General features: G+C 38.8%; 2 protein-coding genes across 2 annotated transcripts in view; one reads left to right on the forward strand and one right to left on the reverse strand.

Annotated features, from left to right (window-relative positions):
- rpa2 (replication protein A2) overlaps nt 1-6,539 on the forward strand; it is a 45,779-nt gene extending 39,240 nt beyond the window's left edge. Inside the window, exon 9 of the mRNA XM_056258266.1 lies at nt 5,828-6,539. Within this exon, the coding sequence (XP_056114241.1) occupies nt 5,828-5,915 (88 nt within the window). The 3' untranslated portion in view covers nt 5,916-6,539. The remainder of the gene's footprint in view (nt 1-5,827) is intronic.
- On the reverse strand, nt 6,022-21,139 carry themis2 (thymocyte selection associated family member 2). Its single transcript, XM_056258254.1, has 6 exons — nt 21,001-21,139; nt 19,708-19,848; nt 18,171-18,596; nt 8,071-9,242; nt 6,545-6,653; nt 6,022-6,409 (listed from the first exon to the last, which is right to left on the reverse strand). The coding sequence occupies exons 1-6, from the start codon at nt 21,095-21,097 to the stop codon at nt 6,327-6,329; spliced, it is 2,028 nt and encodes a 675-aa protein (XP_056114229.1). The 5' UTR covers nt 21,098-21,139; the 3' UTR covers nt 6,022-6,326.
- Between the last annotated feature and the right edge of the window lie 312 nt (nt 21,140-21,451).

The following is a 21,451-nucleotide window of genomic DNA, read 5'->3' on the forward strand; positions in this document are numbered from 1 at the left end:
TATAATTTCAGTAAATGTTCTTCTGTTCAGGGACGTGCACAGGAATTTTGAGGGACCTGACCTGACCCCCCCATCACGGGCTATAATATATTCAGTTGAATTTGTCCCCTTCCAAATTGCCTTATCTGACCGTGTTTATGTCAAAACGCAATGCCTCATATTATGGTCTTATTATTATTTATAAAGATTGCAAAACGTCAGAGATGAGACGCATGAGGAAAAAGAGTTCCTCAAATTGTTGTTTATTGTTTTTTTAATTATTATTATTTATTTATTTTTAATTTGAAAAGAAATAATCTGGATTGAATGGAAAAACTCGCTTCTAATAAATAAATAAAAAAAACGCTTAGATTTCGGGAAAAAATACAATCCTTTTTTAACCTTTTGGCTTCCCGTACATTCAGTTGTGCTTCTTGCTCGTATTCAGTTGTGATGGTAGGCTACGGTCAACTACGCATGATTTGTAGTATGATTGCGTAAAGGGAACAGGAATTCCGGTAGGGAACAGAATCGACTGCTAAACCCAGTGCCGATCCTGACCTCCCCCTGGGGCCCTAAGCAAAATTCTGCTAAAGCCTAGTTCACACTACATGATTTTAAAACGTCGGGCTGAACTGTGCGGTTCACACTACATGACTTGCTCGAAGTGAAATCAGGAGTGTTCAAGTTGTTGAGCTAGTTCACACCACACGACACAACGTGATTGATCCGCAACAGGAGGTAACGCACTACACGAGTTGACAACAACTCTGTCACCCAACGATTCTATCTTGTCTACAAACCACGTTTTGTCACGAAAAATCACGCGATAAAACGAACCGGAAATGACGCGAAACAGCACGCGCGCCAATACCCAGCGAAGAAGACGAAGAAGAACACAACACGCGAACATGCCTTGCTCTGATTGGCTGTAGCTCATGACATCACGTGAGGTTGAGTGCTCTGGATATCTAGCATGCTAGATATTTTTCCGGGCTCGGCGACACGTCTGGCTCTTTCATACTAACAGATTGGCGAGCGTTCATCGCCCACGATTTGCACGCGATAACACCCTGACCTGTCGGCGAGCTCAACGATTTGCAAATCGGGCTTAAAATCATGTAGTGTGAACTAGGCTTAAGGGGCCCTCTACCTGACCTGTGATGCCATGAGCTATGTAAACCATTTGCCATTGCCACAGTCACACCTGACACTTCAGTGCTCCCATACAATCCTCCCTCCTTTAAACAAAACAGTCAAAGAATAAGTACAACAATATAGAACAGAATGAGGTTCAAACAAACAATATTTATTTTCTATAGAATGTTAACATAACAAGTGAATATTAACGTAAACATAAATAAGAAGAAAATAATAAATTATAACCCTGAGCTTTGGCTTTTGGGATTAACTTTGGTTCTCTCTACAGCCTGGGCATTTTCGCCATCAGTATGATTTTTTTATTTTTATTATGCATGTTGAAGCAATTCTTGATTTAAGGTTATTATTATTTACTGAGGGATGTGCATCCATATTGACCAGTATGTCCAGCTAATCAACATTTTAAATTCAATATAGCCTATAAATCAATAGTCAATCAATGTCAATGTCATTGAGAGGAGAGGACACAAGTTTACCTGATTGTTGTTCCCGCAATTCACTTTCGTGTTTTTTTTTTTTTCTTCTTCCTCTTTTCGTGACCAGAAGGATAGTTTCGCTTCATTTTGTCATGGATGTTGTACACATTAATTGACGCGCTATGACACGAGATGGAGGCGGGGCCTTACGCACCGGTCGCGTGCAGTCTATGGTCGCGTGCAGCGCTCCAGCCACGTAAACAGTTTGCCCTTCCCTTACTGACTTTCACTTTCGGTGCCCGAATGGAAGTGAATGAGGCTTTGCGATTATTATTATTTGTTTGTTATCTAGGCCTACGTGAAATTCTGCTTCCATTGTAACGATTTTTTTTTCTTTTTTTCGGAAGGGCAACCTGAGCAACCTGGGCAACCCCCCCCCCCCCCCCCCCTGTGCACGTCCCTGCTTCTGTTGGCCTGATATTCGATTCAGAGTATTGAAGAGCACATTTACTTGGCACTGCAGCATTTGCTGTTTGCTAGTAGAGCAGCCTAAATTATTATGGCATGGATTCTGATGTAACGTTAGCAAATTTGTCAGCTAAGCACAAACTAAACAGAACTGGACTCTTAAGATTAGTAATGATGTTTACACCAAATTCCAATTTTACCCATGTAGGCCAACTTAAAAATAGTCAGATAATGTTTGCCTCTTTTTAGTTGCCAGGGGGGAAATGGAGTCAGTCATCCTTAACATTTTTGGTTTCACTACAGATGTAGAACAATGCTCTATGCACGGCAGTATTTCCGGTGAAGGTCTAAGGATGCTGGATTACTTCCGCCGATCGTAGAGTCCAATGCTATACCGAGAATTTATATTGGTTTTTATACTCTATTGCTATACTAAAGAAACGTTAGTCACAAAAACAGACAAAACAGACACCCCTCATTTTGTTTATGCTTCTTTGTTTATTATATTAAAGCTGCAGTCCGTAGCTTTTCCTCTTTGTCGCCATCTCTCTGTTCGAAATCTGTAACTGCAGTGATTCGCGGAATTATTATCTTTACGTGGGTTGTAAATCGGCATGAAACAGCGCGGATGAACACAGTGCTTTGAGGCGAGTGCTGCTGTCAGTCACCGCGCTGTGTGGATACTGGCATACAGAATCACAGATTCACTTTTTGAAAGTTTGACCAACATAAGAATTTTCATAAGAAAATGTCTTCTGACCAAGTAAGTAAAATCCATTTTTGTTCTGACCAAATAAGGGGGAAAAAGCATTCGACATATAAGCTTCGTTAGATTTAATCAACGCGATTTACAGCAACCGTGCAAATTATAGCCTACTTTGTTCTCAAATTGTTCATGTTAACAACATCACATCAGCATTGCGTGACTAATGTTAAATTTAATGTGTTTTATGGTTACCTGTGTAGTTCAGAATTCATATTCTCCATAATAGCAAAACGAGAAAGGCACAACAAAGGAAACTCCATAACTGTGTGAATTAAGAAAACGTACTGATACACGATTGAACTATTGAAATGTCTTACTTGTTCAGCAGAAAAAAGCCGTCTCTTCTTCCGTTTTGAACTCCTTCAAAACACGGAGTTCACGCACTTTTCAAAAGCCCCGCCGATGTTTAAATCCTTGTGTTCGCATGAGACGGTTTCTTTCTCTTTCTCTAGCCACCTTAAATCCGAAGTACGAAGTCTTTTGGGTTTTATAACTGCTGAATCTCCAGTTGACACTGATGATTGTTGTTTGGATCTTTCTGGATGCCATAAGTTTAATTATGTAAAGTGCTGCGAGAAAAGCCTATACATCTAAACATCTGGTCACGCGCAGTATAGCCGGCTAGCCGAAACTCCTTCTTTATGTGTACGGGTGTGACGTAATGACGCAAAGACATGCTCGAATTTCCCGCGGAAACCCACCAGTACCACTGGAATTAAAATCATTATTACAAGCTAACCGTATTGAATCTATCTATGGCAAGCAGATAGTTTTGACCACTGGCAGAATAAGTTTTTTTTAATATAATTATTTTGGATTATTTTAAACTTAAAAAAGTTACGGACTGGAGCTTTAAATAAACATAACTATATATAAAACTACATCTAAACGTATTAAAGTTTCGTTTCAAAGACGAGAGGACAGTACATTTTGAAGACTCTGCCATAATCCCGTTTTCCTCGGTTTTCCTCCGCTTTAAATCTCCCCAACCGGAAACTGAAGAGCATCCTTGCGTCAAATGCGGAACTTATGCGTGCATATAGCCTATTAAATACAAAATGGGTTGTAGGCTCTACTAGGTTTTTTTTTTTTTTTTTTTACTATCTATCATCATTTTTTTAGTAACTATCATCATTTTCCCAGATAGTGTATAGATGTATAGGCATTCTATTATCTCAAACACCCTGACAAATAGTGCATTTAGCTGACGTAAATGGGGGGGAAAAAATAAAGTTTTTATGGACATATTTCATAAGTCCGCTCAAAAAACGTGCCGACTTGAAATTTGCAATAGCCCTACTGTGCTGTAATATGGTGTGTCTAGCCGTCCTGGGCAACGCTGGTAACATGACGCTATCCTCTTGTTCACTGATCCACTGCTATCCTGCTCACATGCTCTGATGATAATAGCTTTGAATGACTACTTTATTTAGATAATTGGTCAAAAAATAAATCTGTTCAATCTGTTGCATAGAACTGAATGAAGAATAATATATTGATATTATATATATATATATATATATATATATATACTAATTTTTGTGTTACTTTAAATAAAAGTGTGGTTATTTTATTGCCTTGTATTTTTCAAATTCAGATTAATTAAATTATTGCATTTAATTTAAAAAGTCTTATAATAATAATACAATTATAAAAAATACAAAAATTTAAATACGAAATGAATAATTAGTTTCGGTTTCGGTTAATGAGTGCATCTAGAAGTTTCGGTTTCGCCCCGAGAATTTATATTTCGGTGCATCCCTAGTCATTTTTAAAATGCATCAAGGTGCCCTATATATATATATATATATATATATATATATATATATATATATATATATATATATATATATACACTACCGTTCAAAAGTTTGGGGTCAGTGAGAATTTTATTTTTATTTTTTGGAGGAAAGAAATCAATACTTTTATTTATCAAGGAATAATTAATTTGATCGAAAGTGACAGTAAAGACATTTATAATGTTACAAAAGTCTTTTGAACTTCCTATTCATCAAAGAATCCTAAAAAAAAAAAAAAAAAACTGTACAACTGACAGACCAACAACTGTTTCAACATTGATAATAATAATAAATGTTTCTTGAGCATCAAATCCTCATATTATACTGATTTGTGAAGGATCATTTGACACTGAAGACACTGACACTGGTGATGCTGAAAATTCAGCTTTGATCACAGGAATAAATTACACTTTACTATATATTCACACAGAAAACAGCTGATTTACACTGGAATAATATTTAATACTATAACTGATTTTTGTTGTATTTTTAATTAAATAAGCGCAGCCATGGTTAGCAGAAGATAATTCTTTTAAAAGTATTTAAAATCGTACCGACCCCAAACTTTTGAACGGTAGTGTATATAAACCATCTTATCACAAATCTAGTTTGAAGGGTTGGAGTCATATGCTGATATAGACTGCTCTAGATAAAGATATTAGCAGATATAGCATTACCTTAAGTGGCCCTGAGTGCTTTTGGTGTGAACCGCTCCATTGTTTTGATGCGCTGCTCACTTTAAACTGTAGAAACTGTAAAATTGGATCCTATTATAGAATGCCCATTTTTTTATTAAATTAATTATTTACTTAAGATCATTAATAGCATTAAAAATGAACTACAGTAATATAATTTAAGTTAAAAAATATATTTTTTGCTGTGGTACCAAAATACCGATACCGAGAGCCGTGACATTTGACTGGTATTGGTAGAAGAAGCCTTTTTCAGACACCGGTTTGTTCATTTGTGAACTTTACTCATTTCCCACCAAATGCTTCACAGCTCACAATATGCAAACGCTTGTCAACACCTTTTTTTTTTAACACTGAACTAAGACAGTGCAAAAGCCATAAAAAAAAACACACAACCCAAGCTGATATTCAAAGTGAATCTATTCCTTATTCAGAACTGAAAAAATGAGATAAATGAAGTCTCTTATCTGTCTTCTGCACATTCAACTTGTCACGAAAAGTCCTTTAACTGCTGTTTGATTCTCGCTTCTCTTTACCCATTTACAGGCAAATTGTGGACTTTCTCAGCAACGAGGGACACATTTTCTCCACCATTGATGAGGACCACTTCAGATCAACAGACAATGAAGCCTAATTACCTTTCAGTCATATCTGTTACCAGACCTCAATAAGCCCATTTCATATCTATGTAGTTTTCAAGGAAAACAAGCAAAAATATATATAACCATATATTTCAGTTCTTTTTGGTATTTTTTTATTAAAAGCATACACATTTACAAACTTAATTCTGTTCTTTACATTTCAGCATGTACTAAGGAATAAGCAGTACAAACGACATTGCCTAATTTACATTAAAGTGTATATTTCTTAAAGCTTGCATTGGCACAACTTTGAGTATTTAGATGCATAGAAAAGTATTTCATATTTGTGCTGTGGAGTCTCCATATTGGCTGGTGCTTTGTATGATTTCTTTGAGTTTTTACACTTCTTGTTATGAAGACACAGTAGCTGTTTTCATTTAACATGAATACAAAGTGTCCTTGTTCTAATAGAAAATGCTTTCATGGGGATTTTTAAATGTGTCCTCGATAGACTCGTAGTCGTGGTCAGAGTCAGAGAGTCTCCTTGCTTTTTTTGGTGGAAGGAAAGAAAAGGATCCGATTAAAATCTACATCTTTTAGTTTTCTGATTTTGGGTCATTGCTGTTCAAAGATGTTAAAAATCATGAAAGTATTAAATATCTCAATGTAAAGACAAACCAACCTGCATTTCGTGCGTTCGTGGGACCTGTCACGTACATATTGGGCATGCTGACGCTCTCTGCTATTGATATGCTTTTCCTAGGCAAGAGTGGAGGGGGCTGGTCTGGATTCTGGGGAGTTACACAGGGAAAAAAAGAGTCAAGTTTATAAGCTGCTGAGTCAGCTTAACAAATAAGAGGAAAAGAGGAACACAATGCAGTTTCTTCCTGTTCAGTATGTACATGGTTACCATAGCAGAGTTTATAAGGGCTGATTTATGTTTTTACCTTCTTAGGAGAAAATGGATAGTTCACCCAAAAATGAAAACTCGATCATAATTGTCTGACCTTCATGTTGTTCCAAACATGCATTTTTTAATGCCATTATGAATGACATGCTACATACAATGAAAATGAGGAAACAATCTCCAATGACATAAGAGCACCATAAAAGTGGTCAATACAATTCGTGCAATGCCTTCCCATATCTGAACTTTGTCTCCGCTTTGAATGGAATATAGTTTAGTGAATTAATCAATGACAAGTCAGTCGCTTGCTTCATTCCTGAATGAATGATTTCCTTTGTAGTTCTTAGAACCAGTTGCAATTTTAAAAAAAAATGTGGCTGTTCTCTTTTTTCCCCCCATTTCATATTTTCTAATTCAAATTTTATTTAAAACAATCTCTTTCATTAATCAATGCATTTGTAGTCGCTGTGAAAATGCACCCTTTGCCCTCTTAACTGCAATAAATAGTCGGTGTAAATACATCTAATTGCCACTTCAAATGCAGCTTTTTGCAGTGACAAGATGATTGTCTTGATGCTGATTTCAATTGACTCATGCCATGTGCCCTTAAAAGGTAAAAATGCCCCTGGGAATCAATTTAAGGGAGTGAATATCAGCCCCTAATGAAAAAGTACATTTCTGTCACTGACAAAATGTAATTATTAGTTGTTTTATTACATGATTCCTTGTGTAGAAATGTCTTTCTTCATCTATAATGCAGTGGAAATGATGAACAGACATGTTCTCAATTCTACCAAAAATGAATTCACAACATAAATATATGAATAACTAAAGTTTCTAAAAAACAACAACAACAACATATAATCAGGTTTAATTATTGATATTGAAACTGAAAAGAGTTGAGAGACCACTCGAACACTGGCAATATGTATGGTGCTTTGTCATTTTTGGAGTTTGACAGCGTCCATTCCCAAACACTTTCATTGTAAAGCAAAGAGCATGCTAATAATTCAGCAGAACTTTTGTTTCACAGAAAAAGTCATGGATTTTGGACAAGATGATCACATTTTTGGGTGAACTATTCATTTATAAAGAATTGATTACTGTGCTTGTTAACTTGACCATGACCATAACTTGAAGTATGTGAGCAATTGATTTTTCCATCTCTCAACATAAACATTAACCACGGAGGATGCTGTAATAGATAATCCTGTTGTAGCTTATCTGAGAATGTAACAAAACCATTACTGTTTGATTCCTACATTTCTATTTTAGTTGGGTGAATAAAAGTGTGTGCTTACATCATCTGGCGGAGGTGGTGCAGGGGCCCGTTTACCCTTTGTCTGATGAAGCGAGAGGTCGTCCAGTTGTTCGGTCACATTGCTCCTTACTTTTGGTAATATATTTTTACACTTGGGGGGCTTCTTAGGTGCTTTTGGATTGGATGGTTTCCGCTTTGGTGGACGAGGAGGGGGTTCCTCAGTTTTGCTTATGCGTTTGTGATATTCATAGTAGAATTTCTCTGTCACCTCAGTGACCGTCTCTATATGAAGGTCTGGGGGTTCATCACTGGACCACGGCAGATGATCAGAGGTGAAACAGAGAGACATTTTTAACCAATTTACTGGCAACTCAAAACACCAATCTGGTTTATTGGATAGGCTTGCCAATACTATGGTCTCTGTGAAAGTCTCCTCAAGCTTAAGTGCTGTTAACCCCATTAGGGGATCTTTTTCTAGGTCTTTATCCCGAGTCACCACTTTGACATCCAGAGGAAAAGAGCTGCTCATTAAATCAGTTAGCTTATACTTCTTGTTGTCTGAAAGCTTTTCCACAAAGTGACCTGCCATAAACAGTGGCAGAGAGAGTTCCTCACTGTCGTCTTCCTCATCTTCTTCATCATCCTCGTCATCCACTTCCATAGTACGTTTACAAATTAGACTTTCTGCTTTCTGAGCAGCTCCAGATTTATCCTTGGGCCTATCCAACCTTAACACTTCTAGCTGCTCGCCAACGCTGAGCGCAGGAATTCCCTCTTCCTCTTCCGCCTCGCAGTGCCTAGTCACACTAACCTTCAAACCTGGAGACTGAGAGGATCCCAAGTATAGCTCGTACACTGATCCGAATTCCCGGGCCCTTCTTCTCATTCGTCCACCATACCTCTCTGAGATGAAGTAGTACTGTTTTCCCTTCTTTCCCTTTGGAGTCGAGGCTAATATAAATGTTGTGTGGCCACACTCATGCAACACGAGTTGCCTTCCACTTTGCAGTTCTTTGAACCAGCTGCTATTAAAAAACTGATCGCCTTCTGGGCTATCAAGGATCTCTGCCATAGTGGGGAAGGACTCCTTTGACTGACTTGCAACTTCAGTCAGTGATAGAGGAGTTATGAACACTAAATCCTGGAACTCTTCTGTCACGTCCTGGACATCCACCTCCAGGCTGGAGGGGAACTTGACCACGTTCTTCCTCACTAAAGGTAAAAATCATTAACAAACATTAATTCCAGGACCATTTTCATGTATCAAGCCTATATGACAGGGATTCCCAAATCTGCTCCTGGAGGGCCAATGTCTCAGAGTTTAGATCCAACTTGCCCAAACTCACATGCCTACATGTTTCTAGTAATCCTCAAGACCTTGCTTATCTGGTTCAGGTGTTTTAATTAGGATTGGAGCTAAACTTCTCAGCACAGTGGCCCTTCAGGAGGATTGGACACCCCTGCTCTGACAGGTGTTCTCCCTTCCACTCAACACACCAGCCTGTAGTTTTCAGGTAAAGCCAAAGTCCTAGAGTGTTAGATTAGATTACAGTAGGCGATGTAAGGTGGACCTCCAGGAGCAGGATTGAGTTACAGCAGATTGCCTTTTTCCACCAACATGGTGGTTCTCATTAGGGGCTTTCGCACCGGAGGAACCTTTTCATAGTTCCTAAAACTATTAGCTGAAGTACCAGGATTTTGGCGCATTCACACCGCAGGAACTAGGAACAATTTTAGTTCTAAGAACTCCTTTTGGAAGAACTAATTTAGCTCCTACTTAAGAGTCGGGTCTAAACCAGCACTATAGGAACTACCAGTGACGTTAGTGTATGCTGAGTTGCTGAACGCACGTGAAAGACAAGCACCCGCCATTTTTAAAAAAGCTGTTTAAACAGATTATAGCCTATATACAGTGGGGAGAACAAGTATTTGATACACTGCCGATTTTGCAGGTTTTCCCACTTGCAAAGCATGTAGAAGTCTGTAATTTTTATCATAGGTACTCTTCAACTGTGAGTGACGGAATCTAAAACAAAAATCCAGAAAATCACGTTGTATGATTAAGTAATTAATTTGCATTTTATTGCATGACATAAGTATTTGATACATCAGAAAAGCAGACCTTAATATTTGGTACAGAAACCTTTGTTTGCAATTACAGAGATATTACGCTTCCTGTAGTTCTTGACCAGGTTTGCACACACTGCACCAGGATTTTGGCCCACTCCTCCATACAGACCTTCTCCAGATCCCTCAGGTTTCGGGGCTGTCGCTGGGCAATACGGACTTTCAGCTCCCTCCAAAGATTTTCTATTGGGTTCAGGTCTGGAGACTGGCAAGGCCACACCAGGACCTTGCGATGCTTCTTACGCAGCCACTCCTTAGCTGCCCTGGCTGTGTGTTTCGGGTCGTTGTCATTCTGGAAGACCCAGCCACGACCCATCTTCAGTGCTCTTACTGAGGGAAGGAGGTTGTTGGCCAAGATCTTGCGATACATGGCCCCATCCATCCTCCCCTCAATACGGTGCAGTCGTCCTGTCCCCTTTGCAGAAAAGCATCCCCAAAGAATGATGTTTCCACCTCCATGCTTCACGGTTGGGATGGTGTTCTTGGGGTTGTACTCATCCTTCTTCCTCCAAAACGGCGAGTGGAGTTTAGACCAAAAAGCTTTATTTTTGTCTCATCAGACCACATGACCTTCTCCCATTCCTCCTCTGGATCATCCAGATGGTCATTGGCAAATTTCAGACGGGCCTGGACATGCACTGGCTTGAGCAAGGGGACCTTCCGTGCGCTGCAGGATTTTAATCCATGACGGCGTAGTGTGTTACTAATGGGTTTCTTTGAGACTGTGGTCCCAGCCCTCTTCAGGTCATTGACCAGGTCCTGCCGTGTAGTTCTGGGCTGATCCCTCACTTTCCTCATGATCATCGATGCCCCACGAGGTGAGATCTTGCATGGAGCCCCAAACCGAGTGAGATTGACCTTCATCTTGAACTTCTTCCATTTTCTAATGATTGCGTCAACTGTTGTTGCCTTCTCACCAAGCTGCTTGCCTATTGTCCTGTAGCCCATCCCAGCCTTGTGCAGGTCTACAATTTTATCCCTGATGTCCTTACACAGCTCTCTGGTCTTGGCCATTGTGGAGAGGTTGGAGTCTGTTTGATTGAGTGTGTGGACAGGTGTCTGTTATACAGGTAACGGGTTCAAACAGGTGCAGTTAATACAGGTAATGAGTGGAGAACAGGAGGGCTTCTTAAAGAGAAACTAACAGGTCTGTGAGAGCCGGAATTCTTACTGGTTGGTAGGTGATCAAATACTTATGTCATGCAATAAAATGCAAATTAATTACTTAAAAATCATACAATGTGATTTTCTGGATTTTTGTTTTAGATTCCATCAATCACAGTTGAAGAGTACCTATGATAAAAATTACAGATTTCTACATGCTTTGTAAGTGGGAAAACCTGCAAAATCGGCAGTGTATCAAATACTTGTTCTCCCCACTGTATTTACTCCAGAAAAGAACTCTACGAACATGGAAAACAGTGATAGATGGACCTCTTAACCTTTACGCTGAGGAGAAAATCCAAACGCAACTTTGAGGGGACCAAGAGAAACATGTTTATGTATTTCGGCTCAGCTAGCAACATTGGATATCAACCACACGGCAAACGCTAATACATTTTCATATACTGTCTACTCTCTATGTATAACAGTTCTATCTAATAACATATTAGACAGGACTGTTAGACAGATCGTAAACTAATGAACACGATTGCGAGTGCTGTGTGATCAGGTATGGAGTCAGGGGCGGCGCCAGATAATTTTTAACGCAGGTGCTGAGGGGGTGCTAGATCATTGACAGGGGGAGCTGCGCAATTAGCCTATATATATATATATATATATATATATATATATACACACACTCACACACACACTATTATTTAAATGAGCAAAATTTATGATGAGATGTGCTCCAGTTCACGTGCAATGCAATCGTGTCTGCGCCTCCTTATCTTTATCATAATGTCTGCTATATGTGCTTCTTATTTAGGCTATTATACCCAGTCAATTGGTTGATGAAAAATTGATTAAAATTAAGATACAATTTATACAAAACGAAATTCATTTTAAAAAAGGCTTTCTACAAAACAAAACTTAATTTATACTTAACATAAAAAAATAAAATAAAAAAACTTTTTCCTTTAAATCCTCTTGTCTGGCTTATGCTACTCCGAGCAATGTCCGAACTTGGTATTTTGAGCACTTCTTGCGTTGTTTTTGCCTTTTCACGATGACTCGCTTGATTTAGTCCTCAGTTGAGTCGCTTTGGATAAAAGCGTCTGCTAAAATAAATGACTAAATGTAAATGTGTAAATGTAAATTTAGTGGTCAAAATCATGTCTGACCCATCATATCTTCCGATATATCGCGCATCTTACTCATGCTGTTCAATTTTCATAATCAGCATAGATGTAAAAAACAACAAAAAAACATTATAATATTTTAACAAAAATGAAATTAAATGCGCTTATTTAATGGCTACAACACACACATAGTGGGCCTGACTCTCTAAATATTGAAACAATTAACATTAACAATGCTGAAGTGCAGTTAATAGTAAATGTTAACTAATCTAATTAAGTGTTACCGATTTTTTATACACCGATTCAGAGGTCTCGTGAGTTCAGTGTTGGACATGTCAGTTGTTTTAACTATTCATTAAAGTGAATGGTTAAAATGAGTCATTCGTTTGCGTATCGGACGTGTCATTAGTGGACGTCTACGGCACGCTTGTGATTATCTCGGCAGTTTAGGACATCGCACAAGATTTGCGTCAATACAGAAAACATTTAATCACTGGAGTTTAGGTCAGCTGAATGGGCGGAACGCTTTTTAGAGACGATAAGCTAGGCAACGTGTTTTTTTTTAGCACAATTCACACACCGCGGTAATTCAGGAGAACAAATCTCCAAATGCTACACGTGAAACTGCGGTCTTCCGACCTTTTACTATCGTGTCAATTGATTTAGATTAATATGCGCGAGAAGTGTTTGAAGACGTGAGAGTGCGCGCGCGCGGCCGGGGCTCTCTCTCTCTGCTCGTGATGCGCCCTGTCAAGCGCAGCAGTCATTCTATTCTACATCACTCACCGATCAAAAAATGCTTTGGCAGGACAGAAATTTGCCGTTATTATGTCGAAATACCGAGATATTATAACTTAATATCTCGAAATAACATATCGAGGGCTTGGAACCAGAGGGGCGTAAGTGGCATTTTGGGCGAAAATGAGTTCTATATATCAAATTAAAGGTCTTGATGAGCTCTATCTAGTTGTGCCAAAAAGACCTATCTGAGATCAAACTGTATTGAATAAAGCAACAAAACAATACAGACCTAACACAAAAGTGTGAGTAATGTTTGGAGCCAGAAGGGCGTAAGTCCACTTACGCCCTTCTGGCTCTGAAAAATACAATAAGGACCCACATTTTTGTTCAGAGCCAGAAGGGCGTAAGTGTAGTTGGTGCCCTAAAACTGCATTCAAAATGGCTGACACAACTGCAGACATGGAACTGTCTGAGGCAGAAACGATTTTGATGAATATTATGAAACAAACTGATGAATCCTACACTCACCTAAAGGATTATTAGGAACACCTGTACAATTTCTCATTAATGCAATTATCTAATCAACCAATCACATGGCAGTTGCTTCAATGCATTTAGGGGTGTGGTCCTGGTCAAGACAATCTCCTGAACTCCAAACTGAATGTCAGAATGGGAAAGAAAGGTGATTTAAGCAATTTTGAGCGTGGCATGGCTGTTGGTGCCAGACGGGCCGGTCTGAGTATTTCACAATCTGCTCAGTTACTGGGATTTTCACGCACAACCATTTCTAGGGTTTACAAAGAATGGTGTGAAAAGGGAAAAATATCCAGTATGCGGCAGTCCTGTGGGCGAAAATGCCTTGTTGATGCTAGAGGTCAGAGGAGAATGGGCCGACTGATTCAAGCTGATAGAAGAGCAACTTTGACTGAAATAACCACTTGTTACAACCGAGGTATGCAGCAAAGCATTTGTGAAGCCACAACACGCACAACCTTGAGGCGGATGGGCTACAACAGCAGAAGACCCCACCGGGTACCACTCATCTCCACTACAAATAGGAAAAAGAGGCGACAATTTGCAAGAGCTCACCAAAATTGGACAGTTGAAGACTGGAAAAATGTTGCCTGGTCTGATGAGTCTCGATTTCTGTTGAGACATTCAGATTGTAGAGTCAGAATTTGGCGTAAACAGAATGAGAACATGGATCCATCATGCCTTGTTACCACTGTGCAGGCTGGTGGTGGTGGTGGTGTAATGGTGTGGGGGATGTTTTCTTGGCACACTTTAGGCCCCTTAGTGCCAATTGGGCATCGCTTAAATGCCACGGCCTACCTGAGCATTGTTTTCTGACCATGACCATCCCTTTATGGCCACCATGTACCCATCCTCTGATGGCTACTTCCAGCAGGATAATGCACCATGTCACAAAGCTCGAATCATTTCAAATTGGTTTCTTGAACATGACAATGAGTTCACTGTACTAAAATGGCCCCCACAGTCACCAGATCTCCAATAGAGCATCTTTGGGATGTGGTGGAACGGGAGCTTTGTGCCCTGGATGTGCATCCCACAAATCTCCATCAACTGCAAGATGCGATCCTATCAATATGGGCCAACATTTCTAAAGAATGCTTTCAGCATCTTATTGAATCAATGCCACGTAGAATTAAGGCAGTTCTGAAGGCGAAAGGGGGTCAAACACAGTATTAGGATGGTGTTCCTAATAATCCTTTAGGTGAGTGTATATTGAAGAAGTTGAAGATGAGTCAGAGTTGTTTGAATGCATTTCCTCACAAGAGTGATGACAGTAAGACATAATCATGCCTTGAGAGCCTTACCTTGTTAGCCTAGCCTAGCATGGCTAACGTTAATCCCATTGGTTTGGTCTGATCTGGCTAACTGTGCCTGTGTTCTGACAGAGAATATTCTTTTGAACTTTCTCATAATCTACTTTACCCTAGCCTTGAACTAATAGATTCAGGGCACTCATGTAGGATATTATATTAATAAATATTAATGTGTTAATCATTAAGGGACACAGCCACATGAGGTGAGGAAGAGAGATCAACTTGAGGGACACATGGAGACAGATGGAGGAAGTGAGTTCTGACTTGCATAGAAAATAAGTTAGAACATTACCTTATCTAATCCTTACCCCGAGTTATTAGTATCAGGGCATTCATGTAGGATATTAATAAATATTAATTATATAATTTAGGGACACAGCATGAGATGAGGGAGAGAGATGAGGGACACATGTAGACAGCAGAAGATGGGGAAAGAGAGACAGGCAGGGACACAGATCATGCAATTGATGAGGGACACATGGAGACAGAAGAAGATCGAGGGACTGAGACAGTAGACATTGAGCCTGTTTAGGAGGGAGGGGTTGAAAGTGGCCAGGAAGAGGATGCCAACACACCACAAAAAGGAAGAAAAAGACAGAGAGATGTTGAAAATTGGAAAAGAAACCAACGTAAAAGGTTAAGAAATTCTGGCAAAGGGTACATTAATTCACATGGCATTCATGTTCCAGGAAGGAAGGTGAGGGAAAAGAACTAAAAAGCAAAAAGAACACGAGAGAACTGTCAATTGAATAGAGTATTGAAAAAAAAAGAATTGTAATGAAATCAATTGAACAACTCATGAATTGCCAATCAGAAGTGTGTTTAGCAAGTTCAGTGACTTTAATTACAGTCTGTAGTGTTCAGCAGATGCCCAGAATGGAAAGGTGAAAAAAAAAAAATAATAATAATAATAATAATGAATGAGTTAAATGAAAAATAATTACTTGTTCAAGTGTGATTCAAGTGTTAATTATTCAATCAATTCCCCTTTTTATCAAATATTTTCTGCATTGTTCAGCAGATACGCCCAATATGTCCATAGAAGACTTGGAAATGTTTGGTGCCAAAAAGGCGTATCTGACGTTTTTGACATATTTTTTTATTTTAAAATGTTTTAGAACATGTTCATTGTGTTAATATGCCATACATTTTTTACTTAAATACTCATTCATGTAAGTATGCCTGTGGTTGCAATGTTTGTGGTTTAAGGTTAATGATACAGGTGATTGAAGTGTGGTCAAAATTTTGTTTTGTCTCTCCTGTAAAGTTGGTCAAAAGCCACTTACGCCCCTCTGGCTCCAAGCCCTCGATATATTTGAATATAATTGATTCCAGACATTATTTTAGGGGGTGCTATCGGGGTGCTTTGGTCTTTCTTGGGGGTGCTGAAGCACCTGCTAGCCCCTCCCTAGCGCCGCCCATGTATGGAGTTAATATTGTGCCATAATTAAACGAAAAAATCCAGCATTTTGCAAACAAACTCGATCTGCTTTGCAAAGGAAAACTCGACTCGCAAACAAACAGTAAGCAATGTGCAAGTACAAAGGTCAATTTGAGCGAAAATGCAGTGGAGTAGCACATATGCATGGTGTTTTGCAAATATAAATAAACGAGCCTATATAATATTTCAGAAGAGGAAGTTGCTCAACTGCATTTGTGAGAAATCCTGCCTGGATACATTTGTGAGAAAATCGAGCCGAGAGATGTCATAAAAAGCCAAGTGTCTTACAATCATAATAACAGACAGATATGCATTTGTATGCACTAGATTTGGTATTTGTTCAAAGGTTACATGCAATTTGTAGGATGGTTTGTATTTATTTGTGAAATATTATATAGGCTCATTTATTTCTATTTGCAAAACACAATGCATATGTGCTACTCCACTGCATTTTCGCTCAAATTGACCTTTGTACTTGCACATTGCTTTCTGTTTGTTTGCGAGTCGAGTTTTCCTTAGCAAAACTTTGCGAAATGCTGGATTTGTTTGTTTAATTATGTACAATATTAACTCCATATTAGTCCTTGAGGAACCATCCCTGTGTCTAGTTCCTAGAACTAGCCGGTGCAAAAGCCCCTATTGGTGTTGGGCTATTTGCAAACCTCTCTTAGAACTGGCCAATGGTTCCACTAACTTGCATATCAGTGACGTACAGGAATTGGTCACATTACTACATTTATTATTTGTGCTCATTAGACTATGAGTGCTTAAATTTTGAGTACATGTATTAGCCTCAAAAATAATTTAATGAAATCACAAGATGCTTTTGATGCAACGTTGAAAGATATAACTAAATTAATTGCAACTCATTTTCAGTTCAGACTGCTTCATTGATTATAATCAAAGGGAGGAAAGGGGAAGGGAAGGGAATGCAAGACCAATTCATATTTACTTGAATGGGGCAATATCAAAATCTCAAAAATTGCCTGCCAAATCCACATTTAAAGAACATATTGCAAAATCAGCAACAGCAACAAAGAACAAAATTTATGCACTATCCCATAAATATTTATCCTCAATTAGCAAGTTAGTCCAGCCAATGCACATGTGCAGTCCAAATAGCGCAACTTTTTCTATGGGAACCGGAGCTTCTTAAAAGATTGGCTCTTTTTTAATAAGATATAATTTGTGCATGCTAAATTTTTATCCCATTCATATTAATGAGTGAATTATCTTGGTAGTTATAGTGTTAGTTTTAATGCAAAGAATCTGGTTTGTGTAATCTAGTTATTTTTCCTTAATTCTTGCTAGATTGAGTTGCGGCTCTTTAGAAAACGTTTAGTGCAGATTTCCAGTCTGAGACGCTTGCAGTTCCTTATTTGAGACCAGAAGGTTTTGTGGGTCAGTGTGGAGCCAATTTTTCTGGCCCACAACTACCTTTCCTGTAGTGGGAGGATGACGCTTTTTTGTATGCTAAAACCTGGAAATTAGTTAACATTTTGCCACTTCCGCTTCTATTGGCCTGAAGTCAATGAGCATTTGGTTAAATGCCTGAAATAAGGTTTCTGGTGAACACAAGTTAGGAACCCAATTTGTCACTACACCGGCCTACAAAAATATGTCAAAACTGCAGCACTCTGCGTTCTGGACAGTTACATATCTGGCTTTGGCACCAGCACCATGTCAGAGGAAAAGGGACTTGACAAAGATTTCTAAAGTAAAGTAACACTGTTGTACTTACTATGCATAATGGCGCTAATTTCATACACCGGGCTGAAAACCATCAAGGCGCCACAGTTCTTCATATTTGTGCTGCGGAAGCGGCGGCAGCTCAGCCTGGCTGATGACATGATTTCCTGTAGAGTGAAACCCCGGTCACTTTCGTACTCATAAAACTCTCCTTTGAGGGATAGAGGAAGGAGTATCTCTGCAGACGCCTTGTTCTGCCCCACCACATGACACCGTGCAAGACTTTCTCCATCGTCAGCGGCCTCCACTGAAACCAGGGTCAACTTTGTTCCTGCAGGGACTGTGAAGTTGTCTATAGTCAACTCCTCGCTGCTTGTGAAGATGAAGGAGCCACAGGCGTCCACTCCAACAGGACACAGACCCACAATTTCCTCTATTGTATTGTACGGGAGTTCCTCAGCGACGAGTCTGAATTGGCCTAGAGAGATTCACAGTGTGGGAAAATCAATAAACTTGCCCTAGCTTTTGGTTTAGAAATTAATTGCCTATAGGACAACAGCCACCTTGAGCTTAAGTTGAAGAACTAGCATCATGACTTATTCATGGAGAGACAAGTGTGGGTATCTGTAGGTTGGAGTAATTGGCGTGCCGAAAGGTCTTACAATTGACCTATTGGTAAGCCCCTCCCCTCGAACGCAGATGAGCCAATGGCAGTCGAGTATCAGTTGCATGGGGAACTCGGACATCTTTAGGTTTCAGCGCCATAGAGAAACATTGGAAGATGCAAATATCTCACCGGTTTGATGGTGTTTATGCTACAAAAATGGTAAAACGATGTGCCTTGGGTTCTTGTAACACTGATTCCAGGTATCCTGAGAGGATAGGCAATGGGATTTATTTTCTTCCATTTCCTAAACCCAAACAAGACAGAGCAAAATATCTGCTTTGGACTAAGTGTATTAATCCAATGATGTGGGCACATTAACCTGGATCCCTAAGGATTCACCCCCAATCCCAATGAAGACGAAAACGGTCATTTTCTGGTCCTCTCATTAAGTTACAATTAAAGTTAGTGAGTCCATGCTTACGTACAAACCTAAATAGCTAACTGTTCTCAAGTCATGTGCAGACTGGTCTACAATTCAGTGCCTCTATATATTAAACTGGTTAAATGTAAATGAATTTCATTTTACCCTGCGGTACATGAACAGTGTTGATCCTGGATGTTGTAATCTACAGTACGGCCGTAACATGAGGTTTATCCCGTTTGCATTGCGATCTGTAAACCCTTGCTTCCAAATTAATCTTATTACCCACCATATTTATATTAAAATCTTTTATATATCCCTCCATGGCCAATTGGTCAATTGCTTGAGAAATTTCCTGTATAGGTTTAGTTTCTGTTGTTCGGCACATTACCCATTACTCCGACCTGCAGCTATCCCTGTCTCCATGAATCCGGTCCCAGTTTACCTCTAATCATTTGGGTTGTTATTCACATATGCTAATGTAACCATTATGTTGAATAATACAGATAGTTATTTAAATCAACTCTAGTTTGTGTGTATTGCTGTTGTTTAGAGACTAACCTGAATAGTCAGTAGGCAATTCATATGAAGCTCCAGTGTCAATCTCCTCACAAGATACAGACAGGAGCTGTAAGCCAATGATCTTCGCCAAATCTCCAGTAGATAAACACACTTCACTTCCCGAAAGCTCATATACGGACCCTGAAAATAACACATCATCATGTCCTATTTGCATAACCATCTGCGTTCATTTTAAACGTTTATTTCCAACAACCTTTGATCCCATTAAAACAAAGTTAAACATGGCATAGGGAGTCAGAACATTTTTTTATCACATTGAATTCTGAAAGTAAATTCCTCATGTGGTATTGATTATATTTTATTTTTGAAGGCCTATTTACTTCATTTTTAATATTGTACTTCACTCAAATATACATTCTCGTTATTTAAAGCAGTGCATTTCAACTTTTGCAACCCAAAAATCTGTTGCAGCAGGTGAAAACAAACTATTCAAATCAAATCAGTGTATAATTAGGATAGGAAAATAAACAGGCTTATCATCTTTTAAAAGTGAAAAGAAAACACTAATTTCTTGTTGTTGATGTCAAAGGCGTCTAATCAATCTCAGTAGTTTAGTGCAAATATATCTGTCACTTTAAGTCTAACAGTTAGCTGCCAACCTGGACAGGTCATGAGACATGCCCTCATTCTCAAAACCAAGATTTTAATTTGTAATACATTTCGGTTTGGGAATTTTTATTTTCGAATAACAAACTATACCTTTGATTTCACAATTTGACCTAAAATCTGACAAACAGAAAAAAGCTGACAACCACTGATTTAATGCATGATTTATGCAGTCATGAGCAATCTTCGGGGTTTTTGTTTTTTGTGGTGTTCTTTTTGTTCACTTTTAAATTGAGTTCCCCCTTTATATAAACAATCTTTATAGGCTATTGTTTTTTTATGCAGACAATACTAAACCAGATCCGGTCATATTCACTTGTAGCGAAGGCGCACGGCATAAACCACGTTGATGGGGGAAAAAAAAGGTTCATGTCCTGTTTGTGGTCGAAAGGACCTTTACAGCCATTTTAATAACAACAAAACATACTTTAGTGTGAAGTGTGAACATAAATGTATTATGTTCACACATAATAATGACAAATGTCAAATCACTTCTGTTCAACTAATTAATTAATATTTTAATGAACAATTACAATACATGTACAGACATGGAAAGCAAAACTGATCGAAGAACCGTAGGATTTAGTATTGCTTGTTTATTAATTTTTTCTCCTTTGAAAAAGTGTCATCCAGAATATGCAGAGAGGATTAAAGCATGAAACATACCCTGGAAATAAACCCCAGAGCAGACCTGTAGGACGCGGGGCAGAGACTGCTGATCCAGACAGTTGATAAAGACTCGCAAGGACTGGAGGTCTCCCATCTCTCACGGCGGACAGTCACACACTGCGCTGATCTGCTATTTTCACACTCGAACACTATAGTCAAGAGAGGAAGTCTCGAAAGTGACTCACACAGAAACCACAAACACCATATAGTGAACTGCACACAGCCTCTTTTTGTTGAATATTTGTATTTAAAGTTTTATTTAAATATTCGATTTAATGTATTTATTATACTTGTATATTTTGTTTCAACATATAATAACTGTAGGCCTATAACATTAAATGTTTATGCGGTTTCACTTGTGTTGTGTGACCACAACTGTCTATACAACTGGCAACTATCTCCCGGAATTACAAATCCTTTTATGGCGAAGGCTTAGCTCATGAATATT

Source organism: Rhinichthys klamathensis, unplaced genomic scaffold, assembly GCF_029890125.1.
Source record: "Rhinichthys klamathensis goyatoka isolate OS25496 unplaced genomic scaffold, OSU_Roscu_1.1 h1tg000006l_1, whole genome shotgun sequence".
In the NCBI taxonomy this organism is placed as follows: domain Eukaryota; kingdom Metazoa; phylum Chordata; class Actinopteri; order Cypriniformes; family Leuciscidae; genus Rhinichthys; species Rhinichthys klamathensis.